Here is a 20,436-nt window from a genome sequence, read left to right on the forward strand (position 1 = left end):
ACATGGCTGTGCTTACCTGCCTTGGCAATCAGGTGCTCCCCTACTTTTTTGGAAGAACTGCTCTGGGGAAAGACAATATTTTAAAAGCAAGAGAAAGGAGACACTTGTTTTTCATTAAAAGCAGATATTGACATTTCCTGCCTCTTAAAACTTTTTGTTCTTGAACCATTGTTGAGGACAAAATCTGAATCTGGAGCATCTGTGGGAATCATGGGAGACGGCCTTTTATGAAAAGATTTAATTTTTTTTGGTCATGTTTAATCAGGGAATAGCCCCAGAAATGCCAAGGTATTATACCATTGATAGGATAGGGTAGGTCTCCAGCTGTTTTAAGTACACACAGTTTGAGCTGAGTTGAGCAAGGTCACTAGATTTAGACTTCATATTCATCTCCAAGTCTTAAAATGGGAACATTAGAAAGTTGCAAACCCAAGTTGAGCTAAAGTAAGAAGTGCCCTGTGTTACACTGACGTGTATTCAGACCCAAAGAAAAAGCTGTATGAAGCTATATAAAAGTGTGAATCTGTATTTATGATCTGACTGCAATTATTCACAAGTTGACTCTAGAGATTAAACAATTCAGAGGCAGTAGAGAAATTTGCAGCTCTTTGGGTGGGCACAGGCAATTTAATATCTAATGATGACATCTGGACAATAAAAAGAAGAAACAAATATATTAAAATGAGAAACAATCCATCTTCTTTCCCACACTAAAAATGCTTTGATCACCCATGGTCTTCCTGGGAAATACATTGTTGAAGGCAAACATTTGTAGTGAGAGATAGGTAATGTAGTGGATGATGGCACTGTACACTATGAAATGCCTGTATGAAGTCTGTGTGTAGCTGATTTGTATAGAGTGTGGAAAAATTGTCTCATTCCATCTTTTTCTTTTTGTATCCATATGTCCATGGACATGGTGGAAGGTGAGTAGTGCTTTTGCCTCCCTTCCCTGTAAGGACAGGGATAGTGACAGGGGTTGGATTGTTTCAAGCTATGCTTCAACACACAGCACAGCATGGAAAGTGTGAATAGGTCTGGGATTTACCTCCAAGTTGGGAGCCTGACTCTCAGTTTAAGGGGCACCTGAGTGCTTTATGCTCTGGACTGAGGCTCAGTGGCTCTGAGCAAATGCCTTCATCAGCATACAAACCATTTTTCTCTCTGGTTGATTAATTAGGCTTCTGTAGAAATACAGCTGGTGCTGCACTGAAATTGGTTTCATTTACGGCATGGTCCAACATTTACTGCTTCAGGATAAGACACTTTTCTCTGCAGGTGGGTTTCAGTGAGATTATTAAACTTGTGCTTTGCTGTCTTCTCTCCCCTTTGCAACTTTGATGATGTTGCAGAAGCTCTTCATTCTTGTGCTGCTTCTCCAGTTGGTGCAGATCACATGGGCAGTATTCCCAGGGTGACTGGGTCACCCAGGAAGAGAAATCGGCTTGGGAAAATTACTCCTCTTTTTTCATACATTCTTGTTCATCCTCCTCCCCACAACCTCCCATGAGTGTGTCTCTCACACTAACTAACAACAACAAAAATACTGTAATAATAGAAAATAAGGGGAGGGGGGGGGAAGGCAAAAAAAGCTTTGAGCTTTATTTTTTTTTTTAATTCAGGAAAGCTTATGTTCACTGAAAACAGCAATTACTTGAATTTAATTGGAACCATTTTATGTAGTTCCAGACTCATTGCTTGATCTCAATAATAAATGAACTTACAAAATATTTTTCTTACTAGAGGAATTGTAGTTGGGCAGGCCAGATCATCAATCATGATTTCCTTTTGTAGGCTTAATATGAGCCTCATCTGCTTTTGAACAAAACAATGTTAGCTGAAAAGTTAGCTACTGTACCTCCTGCTATGGCAGGGAAAGGAATGTGGCTCCTACAGATGTTTAAATCCTGGTTTACAAGTTAAAGATTTTAAGTGTGAATTATTTCTTAAAGTAATTTACATTTCATTTAAATAGGACAGGAAAGAATGTATTTGTAATATAGAAGTCCTAAGTGAGAACAGGACCCCACTAAGCAAAGTGCTGTGTACATGCTCAAAGGAGAGACAAACCAGCTCTTTGAACCTGTTTACTGCAGAAACACTAGTTCTGGCAGAAGGGATGGAGTGGAGCTGGGTGGCTGTGGCTGGGAAGGATGTATCTGAAGGGAGGGGCTGGCAGCCTGCGCTTTGATCAGCTGAGCTGTTTGGGACTGTGTTCTTTGCAGATGGGCTTGATTTAGAAAGTTCCTGTGCTGAACAGAGAGCAAATGGAGAGAGGAGGAAAGGGTCCTCATCTCTAGGATGGACTGACCACTGGAAATGCAAAACCTGAACAAGGCAACAAGGTGTTACCAAGCTGCAGTTTGTATAGGAGAAATTGCTTCCCCTTGGTTGCAGACAAGCCCCAGGCACAGGTAGTGCTTAAGTGGAGATCACTGGTATCTTCTGCCCAGTTTATAGCTTCATAGTGAAGGAATAAAACTTAAATGAGGTTTGACTGAATAATCATCTCTAGTGGACAGATTCTTTTGGGGGAGGGATTTGAATCCATGTGCTTCTGTGGACTGGATAAAACTGCTTTGCTCCCACCATTGAGCTGTTCTTAAAAATAATCTGAGATAAAAAAAAGCTCAAAGATGTAGAGCTCACACATCCACATCTGACATTAGCACTTTCTGCTAAACCAGCTGCTTGTCCCTGCTCCTCTTCCAGTCCCCAGAGCTGCCTCTCTCCTTTCACCTGTCAGCAGAGCAGCACATGATTGATCCCTAACCTGGTCCTGAGAAAACAGTTGGAGTTAAATGTATGGAGAAGTTTGGTCCTAACTTGGAGCATATGTGGAGACTGGAGTTAGGGTGCACGTGCACTCTCATTGGGCCTGTGGGAAGAAAAAGACAATCCCTTCCCCTGCTCCCTGCAACCAGAGCAGTGTTTATGGCTGTAGTGTGACACTGATAAGGAGTATGCTAGTCCCATGCTAGTTTGGACCAGCTTGTGGACCAAATGCAACGTGAAACTACATTGCAGTACAGGCCATAAGTGTGCCAAAGCTCCATAGATCCTGGCAAGCCTGTGCACAGTTACTTCATTCCTCAAATAACGATTTCATTCTTCAGTGGAATAGCTGAGCATGGGCCATGGCCCTGCAGGAGTCCTTGGGAGTCCTCTTGCCTCACCACAGCCCAGAAGCACCCTGGGATCCCACCTTCTTTCAGTCCAGGCCTGCCCCAGAGCTGCTTTCTGAATCAGTGGAACTCTGCTTTCAAGTGGTTTCCCCTCTAGGCTGCTTTAAATGCTCTGTTATCAACAGCTTCTGTACAGATAAAGAAAAGGTGCGTTCAACAAGTGTATGAAATCACAATCTGTTGACTGAAGTGATGACAGTGTTAATGTGGGTGCTGCATCCCCATGAGGACATGGTACCTGGGCAGGCAGAGGTAGGCATAGCCTGGGGCTACACTTGCACTAGTAAATAAAGCACTGTCCAGGTACACTTTTGGGCCCATCTAAAAGCCAGGTGTCAGGACACCTCTGGTATGATTTAGGGCGAGGCCAAGAAGCTTTCTCCTAAATGATTTCTAGCTGTGGTTTGTTCTAACACTCTTGGGACCATCCCCAAGCAACAGTTTGCATGCAGCCACCCCCAGCGTGGAAGCTAGCAGTGAAGCAGGCTTTTCCATGCCAGCTGGCCTCTGTGCCCAGGAATGTTCCCAGATGCACTTAATTTACTAGTAGAGTTGTAGCCTTAGAGGAAGAGATACAAACAGGCTGTGAGTCTAGCTTGCTCCCTTGGAATTTTGCCCTGGGCTTTGGAAGAAGAGGATTTTGTTTCTCTGGAAATGCAATAGGCTCAGGACAAACATGGAATGATGTGCTGATGAAGGGAAGGGCAAAGAAGGAGAAGGAGTATCATACATTATTCATCACATCTTTGAGCTTGGGCAGTGATATGACAGGTCACTTTGGTATTGCTGCATATGGATTTCTAGTTAAGGCTCTAAGGTGGGTTTAAATAGTGCCTTCAACACAGAGGAAGAGTTGCAGGTTTGAATAACTGGGGAGAAACTAGAGATGTCCTTCCCTCTGAACCCCAGTTTCTGGACTGAAAACCTCTCCTTATGTTAGCTTTGCAAGCCCAGCACAGTGACTGAAGTCTTCCAAGCTGCAGGTGCCAACTTCCAAAAGCCCATGCTACAGGCTGCTAGCCTAGTAAGGGTGAGATAGAGGTTCACTTCCCCACCTGGGTTTCATTTTTCTGCTTAAGATGGCACCTGATGCTGAAAGTTGTTCTGCATTTAGGATGTGAAATACTACAATGAGGGAAGAGCTCTAGAGCCTCCTTGTTTGGGTGGGTTATTTAGCCTTTCCTGGCTTTATCACATCATTTATACCAAAGTAGTGCTATTACACTTTGTCAGTAGCAGGGCTAATGAAGGGATTGCCAGGAGCAATGTCCCCTCTTGAGGGACATTGAAAAATACTGTTTCTCTGAACACAATGGGGATTGTCCTTCTGCTCATCTGCTGCTCTGCTTAAAATGTTTAATTTAAATAATCATCATGTGGCAGCTCAGGACCTCCTTTCCACATGGGGTTTTGGAAAAGCCACAGAGCAGATCAAAAGCCAAAGAGATGGACTTTAGACTCTAAAGCTAGCTGCTGCAGTAGCTGATCCCCAACATACTGGGATTGACAGCAACACCGTAACATCAGCAGCATCTGTTTGAGTGTCTTAGGTAGGTTGTACACATCGTTTGTGTGCAAAAAGGATAAATTGGACAGTTTAATGCACCAGGACAACTCTAAGATGAAATATATCAATCAAGTCTTCAGTTCCTGCCTTTTGTTATTGCTTTGGAGCTAGTAGCAAAAGCAACCAAGTCTTGTAGTGAGAGTCTACTTTTTCACAGTTTAAGCTCTGGTAAATTCATCAGAACACGTCCAGTATTGTAAAGGAATTGAAGGAAGGAAAAAACCCCAAACATTTACATGTTATTACAGTGGTGTATATTTTTAATCTAAGTTCCTTACTAATGTCTGATATGTTAGAAGTTGCTTAGGGAAAAAATAGATACAAAGCAGTCTACTTTTTATTAAATTTATTTTGTAAGGAAACTATTTTCCCATCAGCTGCAGAAACAAATGTCACATTCGATTGTGCAACTTGGAATTTCCACTGGTATGGAAAGAGTGGCCCTTTATTTTCAGAGATTCCTTTTCAATGTCTATAGTTAGGTCCTTGGGCTTTTTCCTACGCTGTGTGGGCATCTGAACCAGGATTTACATTATTTGAGGTAGCAATTTTGGGATTGCTGTGATCTTGCTTCTTCCCTGATTTATTTGCTGACGGTCTTTTACTGCCAAACAAAGAAGGGCAGGAGAAATTTTGCAGCAGTTCTTTTCTTTTTCAAAACCCAGTGGCTGTCAGGGCTGTACACAGAGGCTTGGGATGTACACAGGGGAGTAGAAAGCAAGGGAGGAGGTCAAAAGGGCAAAAATAAATGGAGTTTGTTCCATGGTTCCTCACTTTGTTTGTCTGTTTAGTGTTTTGATTTATTTGAAAGGAATTTATTCCGTGGCTGAATAAATTAATGTATTCAATGTTTAGAATATGCGTGTTAAGTTGATGTGAATATTTACTGAGTTTATACACTGTCTAGAAAACAGCAAATGTAACAAAAGGCAAACTTCTTCCAGTAATGCAACAGCCAAAGCTGCATAAATCCAGTTAGAGAACTCAGAATTGTTGGGAATAATGCAGTTTGTAATCAGACAGCCCTGCCCAGCATGAATGGTTTATAGTCCTGCTTTTTCAACCTAATCCTGAATGAGCTGAAGGACACAGTTTTGCAAGCACATAAAGTATGTGTAGATAGGTCATTTCAAATTTCAGGGAAAAAAAAAGGCAGGCAGCTGAGCTAGTTAATGGTATTGAGGAATGTAACGGTTCAGGCGCTTTCCCAACGTGGAAAGCTGTACAGCACCCCTTCGGCGGCAGAGATTATTGGAATCAATACAGCTGACCAATATGATTGGGTATTGATCCTTTATTGTTCCAGTATTGCAGGCCTATGGCGCAGGCCTAAGGTGAGAGTATAACACAGTAAAGTAAAGCATGGAAGGAGAAGAGATAGGACAGGCAGAAGCGCGTAGCAAGGGAACTGTTACAACTTACATAAACTCGGAGTGCCTTGTTGGCATGGACTCATTGGTTCCCTATGGGTGACCACACATCACACTATTATAGATTGTTGGTCCAACTACTGATGACATGTGAGGTTTGTTGATGCAGGTGCATGTCCTGTTGTCCCAAGATAACTTGCTATGTTTCTAGCTACTAGCGTCTTGTTTTAGTTACATGCTGCAGGCACAGCACTGTTTGGTGCACTGATGGCTGGCTCTGCACTTATGCTGAGCATGGCCTACCACCATGGCAGGCTCTAGGCCTGCACTGCCAGATTGCTCACACTGCTCGTCGCTGGCATTGCCACAGCACCCATCCTGCAGTGGAGCCTGAAGAAGAGCAAAAGGGAGGAGGTGATGGCACAGCAGGTTGGGGAATTCACTGTACCTTCTACTGTGGTGACTCACCTGGTTTGAGAACAAACCTGTGCCTCAATACCTTGACCATCTTGAGGATCTTGATCATCATTTGGATGATCCTTTGGATGATTTGGAGCACAAGCCCTATGAGGAGAGGCTGAGGGAGCTGGGGTTGCTTAGCCTGGAGAAGAGGAGGCTCAGGGAAGACCTTATTGCTGTCTACAACTACCTGAAGGGAGGCTGTAGACAGGTGGGGGCTGATCTCTTCTCCCAGGCAACCAGCACAAGAGGACACAATCTCAAGCTGTGCCAGGGGAGGTTTAGACTGGATGTTAGGAAGAAATTCTTCATAGAGAGAGTGACTGCCCATTGGAATGGGCTGCCTGGGGAGGTGGTGGAGTCGCCATCATTGGAGGTGTTTAGGAGACTTGATGGGGTGCTTGGTGCCGTGGGTTAGTTGATTAGATGTTGTTGGATGATAGGTTGGATGTGATGATCTTGAAGGTCTCTTCCAAGCTGGTCTGGTCTGGTCTGGTCTGGTCTGGTCTATTCTATTCTATTCTATTCTATTCTATTCCCTCTTTTCAGCACAGATTGACTTCTGCAAGATCAGAACTTTTCTCCTTAGTTCAATGAGATGATTACATTGCTGCTAAGATTGGGCTGCAGTAAGAACCGTGGACAAGGCACTGCAGGAATTTGTCAGAAAACTATTGGGTAATTGGTACTGGGCTTTTCAAACCTGTCTGCATGAGCAGAATACTTAATGTCTCAGTTTTGTGAGTTTAACCCAAAAATTGTGTGTAACCTGATTATGCATCACTGAAAACCTGTGTGACCTATATAGATCTAAGAGGTATTCCTGTACACCTCTTAGAAAAACAGCCTACTCCCACACTCTGCCCCTTTTTCCCTTCTGTAAAATGGAGGTAGCAGTTCTTTCTCCTCTTGGAGGGGAATGTGGAAAGGCCAAATACAGGAAGAGTACTATGACTTTGGGGCTGCAGATGCTCTGAAGATAAACAATACCTTGAAGCAGTTCCATGTGTGCCAATAAAAATTAATTTCTGGAATTTGGACTGTGCTTTCTGGAATGCCACAAGTGGAGCACTGGAGCAAACAAGAGCCTGGGAATGGCCAGAGGATGTTGTTCTCTTAAGACCCCTCCTGGTCAGTAAATGTACATCACAAGCAACTAAATGAAATTTACAGGGTGGTGGTTGAACTGAGACCTGTGCCCATCAGAGCTCCTCTACAAACTAGGCAGAGCTGGGAACAAGGGATGTATTTGAAAGTAACTTGCAAATAGCTTTACTCCAAGTGTGAAGCAGGTGCAGCAGCTGATCACTTGTGCTGACCACATGCCAGACAGCAGACACAAAGCTTTACTATTACTTTCTGTAGGATATTTGAAAATTGGAATGATAATGACCTGAGAGAACAGAACTTTACATCAGAAAATAAAATTGCAAGCATTCATTGTCAAAGGCATACTGGCAAAGAAGTGTTAGAGAACAAGAATGCCTGATAATGCAATGTTTTTCATCCTGCAACTGAGCACAGAAAACCTTTTCATATGCCCTAAATCTGCAGCTACAATAAAGCCTTCATACAGACAATCTGCTTAAACAGAACGTCACACTTGCCTTTATTTTATTTTAATTGCAAAACATCATCCAGTTTCAGTACTAAAACATGCACTTCTTAAGGCAATATGCGTAACTTTATATTATCCTCCATTTTTCTTGACGTCAGCATCTCTGCAGTGATGAAATTATAAGCTCCTGAAGTGGACCAGCTATGACGCAGCCATTTCTCTTGTGTGTGGGGCAACACCCTCACCTTATTGTCTTTCTGAGACTTATATAATGGGAAAAAAATCCTTCTTTGCTCCAAATCTCGTGATTGGAATAGTTAGCATCCTTGTCTCTACATCATTTAAACATGAGTCTGTACCAACAAAACCAGAAGGAATTTTGCCACTGTCTTTATGGCACGATTGAGCCATGGGATTCCAAATATTTGAGATTGCTATTGGCATTAACCTAGTATTTAGCCCCAAACAATAGAGGTGCCCAACTCTTAGTGCTGTTACTTGAAGGTTTTGCAGGGACTTACAAGCAGATGTCAGGGTGATCATCCCTGTTTCCAAGGTGGGAAAACTGGGGCATGAAGGAAACTTCTATTACTGGGAAGAGAAATGAGGTTTTTCTGAATCTTAGTTCACTGCCCAATGAATCTCCATGACCTGACAGTCTGTAACTAATCATACTGCAGGTAACTATAAGTACATAAATGGTGGTGGTGCCTGAGAATCTGTTTGGTGATGACTTGGTTGTTCTCCAGGCTGTATAGAGGTATTAGAGCTGCCTTTCTTTTTTTTCCTCTTTTTTTTTTTCCTTTTTTTTCTTACTGATAAAAGCCATGGGTCAAATACTAGATTTTGAAATTTGGAAGTTTTTAGCATCAAGGGGAAAACAGTTAAAGGGCTATCATGACAGCTTCCCTTTTTCCTCTTTCCCCAGCAACTGTATTACAAATCACGGGAATTTGTCTTAGAACAGTTGCACAGTTACATGACTGATAACTGCAGCCTGTGTTTGCAAATACAGCATTGTTAGGAGCAACTGTTACCATTCACTAGCAATAGGACATACCGAAGGTGTAGAGAATACTGAGTCTGCATTGTATTTTCTGATAAATTCCAATTTTCCTGACACTTTGATGGAAAGAAAGCTGAGATTTGATGAATGAAATTGAGACTCACTGTGAAACAGAGCAACAGCTTTGAAGAGTTGCCAGATTTCAGCAAAGGTGAATGAAAAAAGAAATAGACATTTCTGAATAAACTGCCTTTCCCCTCTTCAAAAACAGATCACCATCTTGTAAATTATTATTTTCTCTGGTGAGAATCCATCCTTCATGGAACAGGAGACAGGCTGCACAGCAGAGACAATTGACAGATGTTAAAAGACAAACCACACTATCATGTAATATTTTAAAGAATGGCCACATATCATATTCACACAGATGCCAACAGGAAGCACAGTTCAGGAACAGAAAAGCTTTCAGATAATCTCCACTCATTATGAGGCCAAAACCTCAACATCAGTAACACATCTTAACTCATTTTCAGAAGTCACCCGTCTCACGTTTGGTGCCATACCATGTATGTGTTCCATACTTCAGTGCAGGTTTTTTTATCAAGAGGCTTATTCACTGAAATATGTGAGATCTGTAAAAGACCTCACTACTGTTAGTATTTCACTTCTCACTTACTTATATCATGGGGACAGTGGTCTAAAGTGGGAACTTTCAAACACGCTCAGCATTGGTCTAACAGGTCTGCTGAAGTCAGTAGTAAAAGTGCTGCTTCCCAGTGCACATAGAGCAATGTATGTCTCTAACTAGACCAAAAAATAGGTAGTTTTCTTACCATCAGAGCTCCAGATGTTCCAGCTGAGATCTTCTGCCTGTAGCAATGGCAATTTGACCAGGTTGGAGGAAAAAAAAAAAAGACAGTACATGGTGGCAGTGTCTAACTGTGATTTCATACAGTATTTGTAAAAGGAAAATGCTGAAGGGAAAAGATCTTCTTCTTTCTCCCTCTAGTCTTAAAAAATAACTCTCACCATACTGTAAAACCTATCCTTATTTGGATACTTTTCTATCATTTTATTAAGAAACACTAACAATATCTGCCATTGAGATCTATCAGCTGTGTTTGGGTCCTGGAAAGGAACACCTGGATATGAAAACGTAGCAGCAGGTGCTGCTAGCCGAGTATTTACAGACTCAACAACTCTCAAACAAACCAAACCACCAACCAACCAAACCAAATCAAACCAACAGTAACAAAAAAGCCAAGGAAAAAAATAGTGCATGTGGGAAAGAAGAAATTAATGAGTCCAGTCAGCTATACAAAACTGAGGAGCAGGGAAATTAAGTTTCACAAAGGAGATTAGATTTCTTAAAACCCCACTTCTGTACCAGATCTTTTCAGCATAAATGGTGGATTCTCTCTCTGGCAGGAGTTTAGCTGAAGAACAGACTTGATCTGAAAATTAACTCTGTAAAATTAAACAACATTGTGGGAGTGCACCACAGTGGGACAGGATCTGTAGCTGACGTGCTACTCAACTCTGCTTGCACAGAGCTTGTGAGGAATTGCAGTATCAGGAAATGCAGCTGACTGAACTTCAGTTTCTTTATCCCAGGTGTGCTGGTGCACAACTGTAGGGTTGGGAAGAGCATAAGGGCATTATGGCTGCTGCAAAAGCTTATTTTGGGAGCTGGAGGTCTGTGTGGGGATGTCCTGGCATGTCTGTGCTCCACAGACCAAGTGCTGCATTTGTTGTACCTAAATACACCTCTCTCTGATGCTATCATGATAAAGATGTTTCTCAGCTTGTGACCTCAGGTGCATGGCTGAGGTTCTGGAGTTTAGGTAATGTGTTGTAAGTGCACACTGGGAAGGCAGAGTTACTGCCCCAGCAAATCCTGATCTAAATAGACAGAGATTACAAACTAGAAGGGGAGTGTGTTCAGCAAGTCGAGGGGGGTTCTTGCGCCTCCACTCTGACCTGGTGAGACCACATTGGTGAGAGACCACAACTGGACACATTTGTGTCCATTTCTGAGCTTCCCAGTTCAAGAGCGACAGAGATAGAGAGCATCCAACAGAGGCTACAAGGATGATGAAGGGAGTGGAACGTCTGCCTGATGAGAAAAGGCTGTGAGACCTGAAGCTGTTTAGCCTGGACAAAAGACTGAAAGGGGAACAGATCAATGTTAATAAATATCTGCAAGGTAGGTGTCAGGAAGGAGCCACCCTCTTTTCAGTGATGTCCTGTAATAGGATGAGGGGCAATGGACACAAACTGGAGCCCAGAAAGTTCCACCACAACATAAGGAAAAACTTCTTTACTGTGAAGATGCCAGAGCCCTGAAACAGGCTGCCCAGAGAGGTTGTGGAGTCTCCTTCACTACAGATTTTCAAGACCCATCTAAGCACATTCCTGTATGACCTGTCTTAGGGGTTTCTGTGTGACCTGTCCTAGGTGATCCTGCTTTGGCAGGGGGGTTGGACTTGATCTCTGGAGGTCCCTTCCAACTTCTACCATTCTATAATCCTATGAAATTTTGTCTTTTATGGCCCAGAGAGCAGAAGACTATGAACATCTATTTATACAGACTCATAGAATCATGAATGTTGGAATAGATCTTTAAGATCATCAAGCCTGGCCATTAACCTAACACTGACAAGGCCACCATTAAACCACCTTCCCAAGTGCCACATCTACATGTTTTTTAAATACCTGTAGAGATGGTGACTCAACCACTTTCCTAGGCAGCCTGTTCCAATGCTTGACAACCCTTTCAGTGAAGAAAAATTTCCTAATGTCCAACCTAAATCTCCCCTGGTGCGACTTGAGGCCATTTTTTTATTGTCCTATTACTTGTTATATGGAAGAAGAGACTGACACTCACCTGGCTCCAATCTTCTTTCAGGGAATTGTAGAGAGTGGTAAGGTCTCCCCTCAGCCTCCCTTTCTCCAGGCTAAACAACCCCAGCTCCCTCAGCCACTCGTCACAGGACTTGTTCTCTAGACCCTTCACCAGCTTTGTTGCCCTTCTTTGTACATGCTTCAGCACCTCAATGTCCTTCTTGTAGTGAGGGGGTCAAAACTGAACGCAGTACTCAAAGTGTGTCCTCACTAGTGCTGAGTACAGGGAACAAACACTTCCTTGGTCTTGCTGGTTACACAGGACTGATACAAAAGTATTGAAACATTTCTGATAAAAAAATATTTAGAAATCAGTGAAGGGCAAAACTATGAAAGCCTCTTGATATCAGCTCAGAGTATCTGCAGGGCTTCAGAACAACCACAAACACATTTTTCCCTTACAAGGATCATCCTCCTAATATATAAAGCTCCTGGAGATAACGTGAAGCTGAGCATACAGTACAGCCTATGCTCCAGGCACAGGAGCAATTGTTGAGGCAAGAAATGACTTTTTCCTGGCATGACCCACTACAGATTGAACTGGAATGGCAATTAGATGTTGAAGTGCTCATTTAATGTCAGTGATGTGTAAACTATGTTGCCATTGTTGTTTTAGTGTTGCTTTACATAATTGGCATACCCTGAAGTCACAATGCACGGCACCTTCAGTTCATGCTAGAGACTTGCAGGAAGTCATAAAATTAAACATTATCTGTGCAATGAAAAAGTAACTAAACTTTTGAAGGATTTCACCTCATTCTGTGTCACCTCTCCCACTGTATGCACAGTGGTGAGCAAAAAACCAGGTTAACAAGTGTTGGGAGCTTTTGGTATGGAGCTTTTCCATCTCTTTAATTATGCTGATGTAGTTCCAACATGGTTTGTTATGCTGGTATGAAACTCCCTGTGTGAGCAACCTCCTCCTGCAGCTACGTTTTGCTGGTATAGATGAAGTCATTCCAACGTGATAGAAAAGTCAAGAGAAAAAGGTCCCCGGGAGGACTTATTCCAGCCCGAATGTGCTGAATTCCTGCCTGAAATCAGGGCTTTTCCTCTGCTACAAAGTTGTAAGATGGAGGGAAACGGCTGCTCCCAATGGAGGATCTGGTAATGGAGCTCTCTCCCTTGTTACTGCTTTAAACCCTTCTCCACAGTAGCTCAAGGTGTCAAAAGCTGTCTATGTCTTTTGCAAATGAAGCCCTTGAGAGGCGTTGCAAAGAGCTCTCCACAGGGAGCACTCGCTTTGCCGGGACGGAGCCTTGGGCTAGCACCGGGACCCCAGCTAATGACTGTGCTGATGGCTTTGGCTTTGATGAGGACCCTAAACTGCCAGGTATCACATGCCTATGCGAGAAGAGCCAGGTCCTACCGCAGAGTCCAAGAAACCGAACATGAGATGGGACAAAAGATTCATCCCTATCCCCGAGTTACTAAATCTCGTCGGGATTAAAAGATTTGCCATCAGGACATAGCCAGGATCGGGAGTTCCAGCTCCCTGAGCATGGACCTGCCTTCTTCACCCTGTCACCTCTGTCCTCCTCCGTGCCTGTACGCAGCCGAACAGGGACTGCAAACCAGGGGAGTGCCAGCGTGAGCACCATCCACATCCCCACAGGAAACGCGACTCGGCCCACAGGGCAGGTGCCAGGCGGAGGCTGGGGCCCGCGGGCTGGTTCGCGATGGGATTGCCGTGTCAGGACCGGAGATCCGCCGCATTTCCACCACTGGAGGGCAGCCACATCTTAAAAAAAATATAACACAACGCAAGCCCTCTGCCATGCGCACGGTCGGGGCTGAGCCCTCCGTCGCCTGCACCGCAGCAGCCGTCCGGGAGGAGACTCCTCCCCGAGTCTCGGTGCTTCTTTTTCGGCGAGGCGAGAAAACCCTCCCGATTTCCAGTCCGGGTCAGGCAACAGGCTCCCACGCACTGGTAGATAAATAAATAAATAAATAATAATTTAAAAACGTTACAAAGTTGAAATTCTTTCTAAAGCACCGGGATTCTCCCGGTACCTTACGTGACCTTCACACTTTACCACCCCGGCAGCCCTGGGGCACAGTGTTAATCCGATTTGTGGTGGCGCAGCGCAGCGCAGCACTCGGGGGCCTCACAACGGGTCATTGTTCGGTCCGGTCCGATATCCCGCTCCAGGCACGGCCGCCTGGAGCGGGACGCGGGACCCGGCAGGCGGTGCTTCCCACACCAGCTCAGAAGGATCCCTTAACGGGACGGGACGCCCGCCCCTGTCCCGCGACCCGGGCGGGAGCGGGAGCGGACGAGGGAGGGAACGGGCGAAGGAGGAGGGAGGGAAGGAACGAAGGGAGGGAGGCGGCGTTTCCTTTAAAAGCCGGTGCGGGGCCGCAGCCCGCTCCCACAGGGCGGCTGTGATTGGCGCGGGCCCGCGAGCCTCCGGGGTCGTGACATCGCCGAGCAACAAAAAGGCCCGGCGGCGGCGGCGACCCAGCCACCCCCGGCAATGGTGCGGTGCGGTGCGAGCGGCGGGCGGGCCGGCGGGGCAGCGGGAGTGGGCTCCTAGCGCGGCTGCTCCACGCGGGACGGCATTAGCAGCAGCAGGCTGCTCCCCACCCTTTTTTTTTTTTTTTTTTTTCCTTCTCATTTTCTCCTCCCTCCTTTCTTCTTTCTTTTTAAGGGAGTGGAGCAAAGTCAAGCTTCATCTGAATATTACTGCAGGAGTCTCAGTAAATGTCTGTCTGTCTGATGCGGGTGATGCAAAGGACATTTTTAAAAAGGAGCCTCCTAACTCCGTAGACATAGGGACCCATTCACGGACAGGCACACGCGAGGAGGAAGAAGAAGCAATAACTTTTTCGATCGCTGCTTTTAAAAGGGAGAAGCCCTTCCCTGCTCGGGACTTGCTTTCTGCCTCCTCAACCAGCTGCTAAAAGTATGTTTCTGAGGCGGACTGGACTTCAGGGAACTTATGTTTTCTGCTCGGCAGCTGTAGAGGAGCAGCAACGAAGTCTGGAGTAACACCAAGTGATGCGGGAAAAACACCCCGAGAGCCGAAAACCCTCCTGCAGACACAACCCCCGCTGCTGCACACAGGTATAACTCCGGCTCCACTGAAAGCCTTCTCCGCAGGATGTCTCCGTGGGCCACGGCAGAGGTGCTAGCGCTCTGGAAGAGAGGGGGGACGGGACAACTAATAATAACAATTCTAATGATAATAATAATGATGATAAAAATAATCCAGCGCAGAGTTTCACGGGGGAGAATACCACCCTGTAGGTTTGGCTAAGGACGTAACAGGATTTGTGTTTTCTTCCTTCCCCTTCTTCCACTCCGCCGAGGGAAAATAGCTTTCCCTTGCTCTCCTTTTGGAGAAGCCGCCGTCCCGGCGCGGAACCGCGGCCCGGGGGAAGCCGAGCCATCCCAAACTCCCGCGGCTCGGAGCGGGGAGGGGAAAGCACGGGCATCGGGACGGGAGCACAGCAGGGAAGGTCGCTTTGCGCGTCGGCTGGGGCAGCCACCCCCTTCCCTTCCTTTCCCTGCGGATCGGGCGGCGGCGGGAGGCCCGGTCCAGGCAAGGCGGGAGGGCGCACACCTGCGACCCGGCCCCGGAGGTGCACCCGCCGCACTGACAGCGGCCGCCCCCTCCTCCCCTTCACCTCCGTGCTCCTTTGTTGCGGATCAGCCCCGCTTCGCTCCCCCGCCCCGTCCCGCCTCGCTCCCTTTGATCGCCTGCCACGGGGATTTTCGTGCCTCGCTCCGCCGCCGAGCACCTGAAGCGGCCCGGCGGGGCCCCATGAGGGGCTCTTTCGCGCCCACCCGCTGGGTTGTGGCCGAGGCCCAGCTCGCCATGGCTCGCGCCTCGCCCCGCGGGGGTCAGGCTGGGCGCCGGGGTGGCACCCACCTGCGGACCGTCCCCGACCGCCCTCCCCCCACTGCGGCGCGCTTCCCCGGCGCGGTGTCCGCGCTGACTGGCTCCTATCGCCTCCTCCTCCGCGCAGGTTGATCATGGTTGCCGTGACCCGTTCTCTCCTGGCGCTCCTGCTCTGCCAGGTGCTACTGGGCGGCGCGGCCGGCCTCATGCCGGAGGTGGGTCGGCGGCGCTTCATCGAGCCGGGCCGCGCCGCCTCGGCCGCGCAGCGTCCCGAGGACCTCCTCAGCGAGTTCGAGCTGCGCCTGCTCCACATGTTCGGGTTGAAGCGGCGGCCCAGCCCCGGCAAGGACGTCGTCATCCCTCCCTACATGCTGGACCTCTACCGTCTGCACGCGGGTCAGAAACTGGGGCAGCCGTCGGCGCTCGGCTATCCGCTGGAGAAGGCCACCAGCCGCGCCAACACCGTCCGCAGTTTCCACCACGAAGGTAGGGGCGGGAGCTGGGGGAGCAGGGCTGCGGGCGCACGGCCTGGGGCGGGAGGGGGGGCAACGGGCGCGGCGGTGCGTGAGGGCACCAGCAGCAGGATGGGCTGAGGGAGCCGAGGAGAAAGGGGAGGGCCGGGGGAGGAGCGTCGGGGAGGATTCCGCCCCGGGAGCGCGTAAGTTTGGCCGCCGGTAACGCAGCGCTGAGTACACCGGGTGGCCGGGTACTTCCAGACGGGTTTGCTACTGGGATCCCTGCTGCAGGAACGCTTGCTTTGCGAACCTTTCTTCTCCCTCTGTCCGACGCGAGGTTCCCGTTTTACTTTTCCCGCTAAAACAAGGCAGCTCTGCGTTAAGCATTCCCACAAATAGCTTTTCTGTTGTGAGTCTGAAGAGCAGGAAAGTCTCCCTAATGCGCGGCTGAGCCGGCGCCGCTGCGGAGGTTTCTAATCCTTATATAATCCCCGTGAGAGATCAATGAAACAATCAATCGTGGCCACCTCAAGAGCTCCCTCACTCCGCCATCGAGCTCTCAACTTAAGGTAACCCGGCCAAATGCAGAGGGAAGCATCCAGCAGCACCTCCACACTTTATCCCTTACAGTCCACCGGGCAGTGGGCCCTCAGAGACAGGCCCTTACTGAGCAACTGCGTGCATTTTTCGGTTTATGTAGCCGAAACAGTCACTGCGGCAGTAGTCACCCCTCGGGTAGGCCCTTGGAGCTGGTGGTTCACGTGTCGCTCGTATGCTCTTTGGGAGCCGCTTGGCCGGGTTTTAAGTGTTCCAGGATCCTTGTCTCCAGTGCTAGCGTGCAGTAGCCTCGCTGGAAAACTAATGAACATTAACTTTTCCCATGCTTTTCGTGTTGAGGAAAGAAATTAGTTAGTATTTAGATTTCTGATGGATAAAGGAGGTGGCCTCGGAGAAGTGGATGTGCTGTTTACTGGGAAGCCTTATTGTAAGAGAGGAGGTGAATGATGAAACCTCTCATTATCTGCATATCCCTACAGGAGAAGTAAACATCTAGTAGTGAGTGGGGAAAAGCCAGCACTCGGTCATTTAGTTTAAACCTGAGTATGGCAGGCAAAGGGGCTGTGCAAGACAGGAGCCTAAGGGGCAACATTTTTAAGTGTCAAGCAAATCAGCAGTTTGAAGTAATTGTACTGTTATAGCAAATACTGGTTTTGACATAAAAGCTATTCTATAATTTTAGCAAAACTTAGTGGCTTCTTACAAGCAAAAATTTGTCTTGTGCCCATTCAAAACATCTGCATGTTTACAAATATTGGTCTGGTCCTGAAATACCATAAAGCTGAGCCTTACCTCATCCAAATAAATCACGCTGGATTCAAAAGGGAATAGTTATGGCTTCCCCTTAGGAAATGAACAGTTCTCCAGGATGCTTAGCACCAAAAGTAAACCCCGTGGAGAGAGATTTGTTTTGGCACATTTAATTTCTTCAATATCTGTAGCAACAATGTACTTCTTAGCAGCCCTAGATACATTTTATTCCCTCCATTCAATTATTTGTTGACTTAGAGGTGAGAACCACCTGGGATTTAGTGATTTATAACATTTTATTGTTGTTGTTTTTCTGAAACCCTGCTGTTCAGAAGCGACTTTTTAAATTACCCTTATCCCATCCACTCATTTTCAGCAGTTGAACCTTCCTGCCATTCTTTATGTCCTTTTGGGGTAAATTATGAAGTGGGCTTTGTAAAGTGCTGTTACGCCACTGAGTTGGTTGTCACTATGATCCAAATACCCACGTGTTAAGACTTTTAAGTCACCTACATTGTGGAGTAGTATTTTCCAGAATGGAATTTTAAAAATTGATGTTAGAGCCATATTCCTGAAAAAAAAAAGCAGCAATGTAGTAATTACCTTAAGTCTTTAACCAGATTTAATGATTCTCTTCAGACCCCCACTAACTCTGGTGCTAGAGTTTTCTTGTGAATATTCTTGAATTCCAAAGTAATGCTACGTGTTTCTTGCCACTTATTGTAACCACCTGGAAGGCAAAGGGCACCAGTATTCAAACAAAAATGCATTAAAAAAGGAAAAAAGAGTGAAGCACTCTTAACTTCACGCTCTACACGCTTGCCTACATAAACAGGAGAAGGGAGGTGGTATTTTCTGCCTGAAAGCCTTTCAGATCTTGTGTGTCACGTGTGATAGTTGTCATTTGAAAGTTGCCAATAGCAGATTATCTAAGGGGTTTGGTTCCTGATTTATTTCCCCCCCCCCTTTTCTTTTCCCTGTTTAATCAAATTAGAAATTTTGGAAGAACTGCAAGAAACAAGTGGAAAAACAGCACGACGTTTCTTCTTTAATTTAACTTCTATCCCTAATGAGGAGTCTATCACCTCAGCTGAACTCCAGATTTTTCGGGAACAGGTGCACGGAGCCTTTGAGAACAGCAGCAGCTACCATCACCGTATTAATATTTATGAAATTATAAAGCCAGCCACAGCCACCTCTAAGGACCCTGTCACAAGACTTTTGGACACCAGGTTGGTGCATCATAATGCAAGTAAATGGGAAAGTTTTGATGTAACACCAGCTGTTTTGAGGTGGATTGCACATGGACAACCTAATCATGGGTTTGTGGTAGAGGTGGTTCACTTGGACAAAGAGAACAGTGCCTCCAAGAGGCACGTTAGGATTAGCAGGTCTTTACATCAGGATGAAGATAGCTGGTCTCAGCTCAGGCCATTATTAGTAACGTTTGGGCATGATGGCAAGGGACACCCGCTTCATAAAAGAGAAAAGCGTCAAGCAAAACACAAACAGCGTAAACGCCACAAATACAGTTGCAAAAGGCATCCGTTATATGTGGACTTCAATGATGTGGGGTGGAATGACTGGATTGTTGCCCCTCCGGGGTATAGTGCCTTTTACTGCCATGGGGAATGTCCTTTTCCGTTGGCAGATCATCTAAACTCAACAAACCATGCCATTGTTCAAACTTTGGTCAATTCAGTGAATTCCAAAATTCCCAAGGCTTGCTGTGTGCCGACAGAACTGAGTGCTATTTCCATGCTCTACCTTGATGAAAATGAGAAAGTTGTTTTAAAGAACTATCAAGATATGGTTGTGGAGGGTTGTGGGTGCCGCTGACACAGCAAATATGTTAGACAAATGCAAAAAAAAAAAAAAAAAACAAAAAAAAAACAAAGCTGACACTTTAATATTTCCCAATGAAGACTTTTATTTATGTAATGAAATGGAAAGAAAAAAAAAAAAACACAACTATTTTGAAAATATATTTATATCTACAAAAAAGTTGGGAAAACAAATATTTTAATCAGAGAAATATTCCTTTAAAGATTTTTAAATGTATTTTAGTTGTACATTTTATAAGGGTTTAACCCCAGCACATGAAGTATAATGGTCAGATTCTTATTTTGTATTTATTTACTATTATAACCACTTTTTAGAGAAATAGCTAATTTGTATTTATATGTAATCAAAAAGGAAAAAAAAAATATAGGGTTTGTACATAATTTTTTCCAAATTGTAGGTGTTTCAATTGTGTGTATTTAAGTTGAAAAGAATACATGGAAGGTTACTATGGCAAAGTGCATAGCACATTTGCTTTCTGCTGTGCTACTGTTAAGGTCACAAGTTCAAGTCCAGAAAAAAAGTGGTTAATCCACTCTGCTGACTTTCAAGATTATTATATTGTACAATTCTCAGGAATGCTGCAGGGTGGGCTCTCCAGTCCATGAGAACTGGCATCCTCTTTAGGTGGAACAGTTGGATAAAAACCAGACGGTGCTGATCTAGTATAAATACTGCTATTCCCAACTAATTTGCAGTGTGAATATAAGAAGGGCCAAAAGAAATCCTGCGGGGGGGGGTGGGGGAAAGCTGAATCCTTTCTAGATCTACAGAAAAATGAATGTTTGATGTTTCCTTTAAAAGTCCTTCCTTAAAGTCCTGGCCAAATACAAAATAATAAAAACTGAAATGTCTTTTTTTTTTTTTTTTTGGTCATTATGTATGCTAAAGAGGAATGCTTACCTTATTTGCACTGGCCCTTGCCTTTAACAGTTGG

General features: G+C 45.6%; 1 protein-coding gene across 2 annotated transcripts; it reads left to right on the forward strand.

Moving 5' to 3' along the window:
• The first annotated feature begins 14,389 nt into the window (after window positions 1-14,389).
• Window positions 14,390-19,537, forward strand: BMP2 (bone morphogenetic protein 2). 2 transcript variants are annotated; one of them, XM_054180084.1, is made up of 4 exons: window positions 14,390-14,529; window positions 14,701-15,116; window positions 16,022-16,380; window positions 18,652-19,537. In XM_054180084.1, exons 3-4 carry the CDS (start codon window positions 16,029-16,031, stop codon window positions 19,494-19,496), a joined length of 1,197 nt encoding a protein of 398 aa, XP_054036059.1. In that variant the 5' UTR covers window positions 14,390-14,529; window positions 14,701-15,116; window positions 16,022-16,028; the 3' UTR covers window positions 19,497-19,537. The 2 variants fall into 2 exon arrangements, with proteins under 2 accessions (XP_054036059.1, XP_054036060.1); XM_054180085.1 differs by lacking the exon at window positions 14,390-14,529 and having other exon boundaries at window positions 14,653-15,116.
• Window positions 19,538-20,436: the final 899 nt, after the last annotated feature.

The sequence above is a fragment of the Dryobates pubescens genome, chromosome 3, assembly GCF_014839835.1.
Source record: "Dryobates pubescens isolate bDryPub1 chromosome 3, bDryPub1.pri, whole genome shotgun sequence".
NCBI lineage: Eukaryota > Metazoa > Chordata > Aves > Piciformes > Picidae > Dryobates > Dryobates pubescens.

What these genes read in the sequence shown, in the direction of transcription:
- BMP2 (XM_054180084.1), top strand. Translation starts at nt 16,029, where the DNA reads ATGGTTGCCGTGACCCGTTCTCTCCTGGCGCTCCTGCTCTGCCAGGTG. An exon ending in CCGCAGTTTCCACCACGAAG is followed by an intron (nt 16,381 to 18,651) that starts GTAGGGGCGGGA and finishes TAATCAAATTAG; the next exon opens with AAATTTTGGAAGAACTGCAA.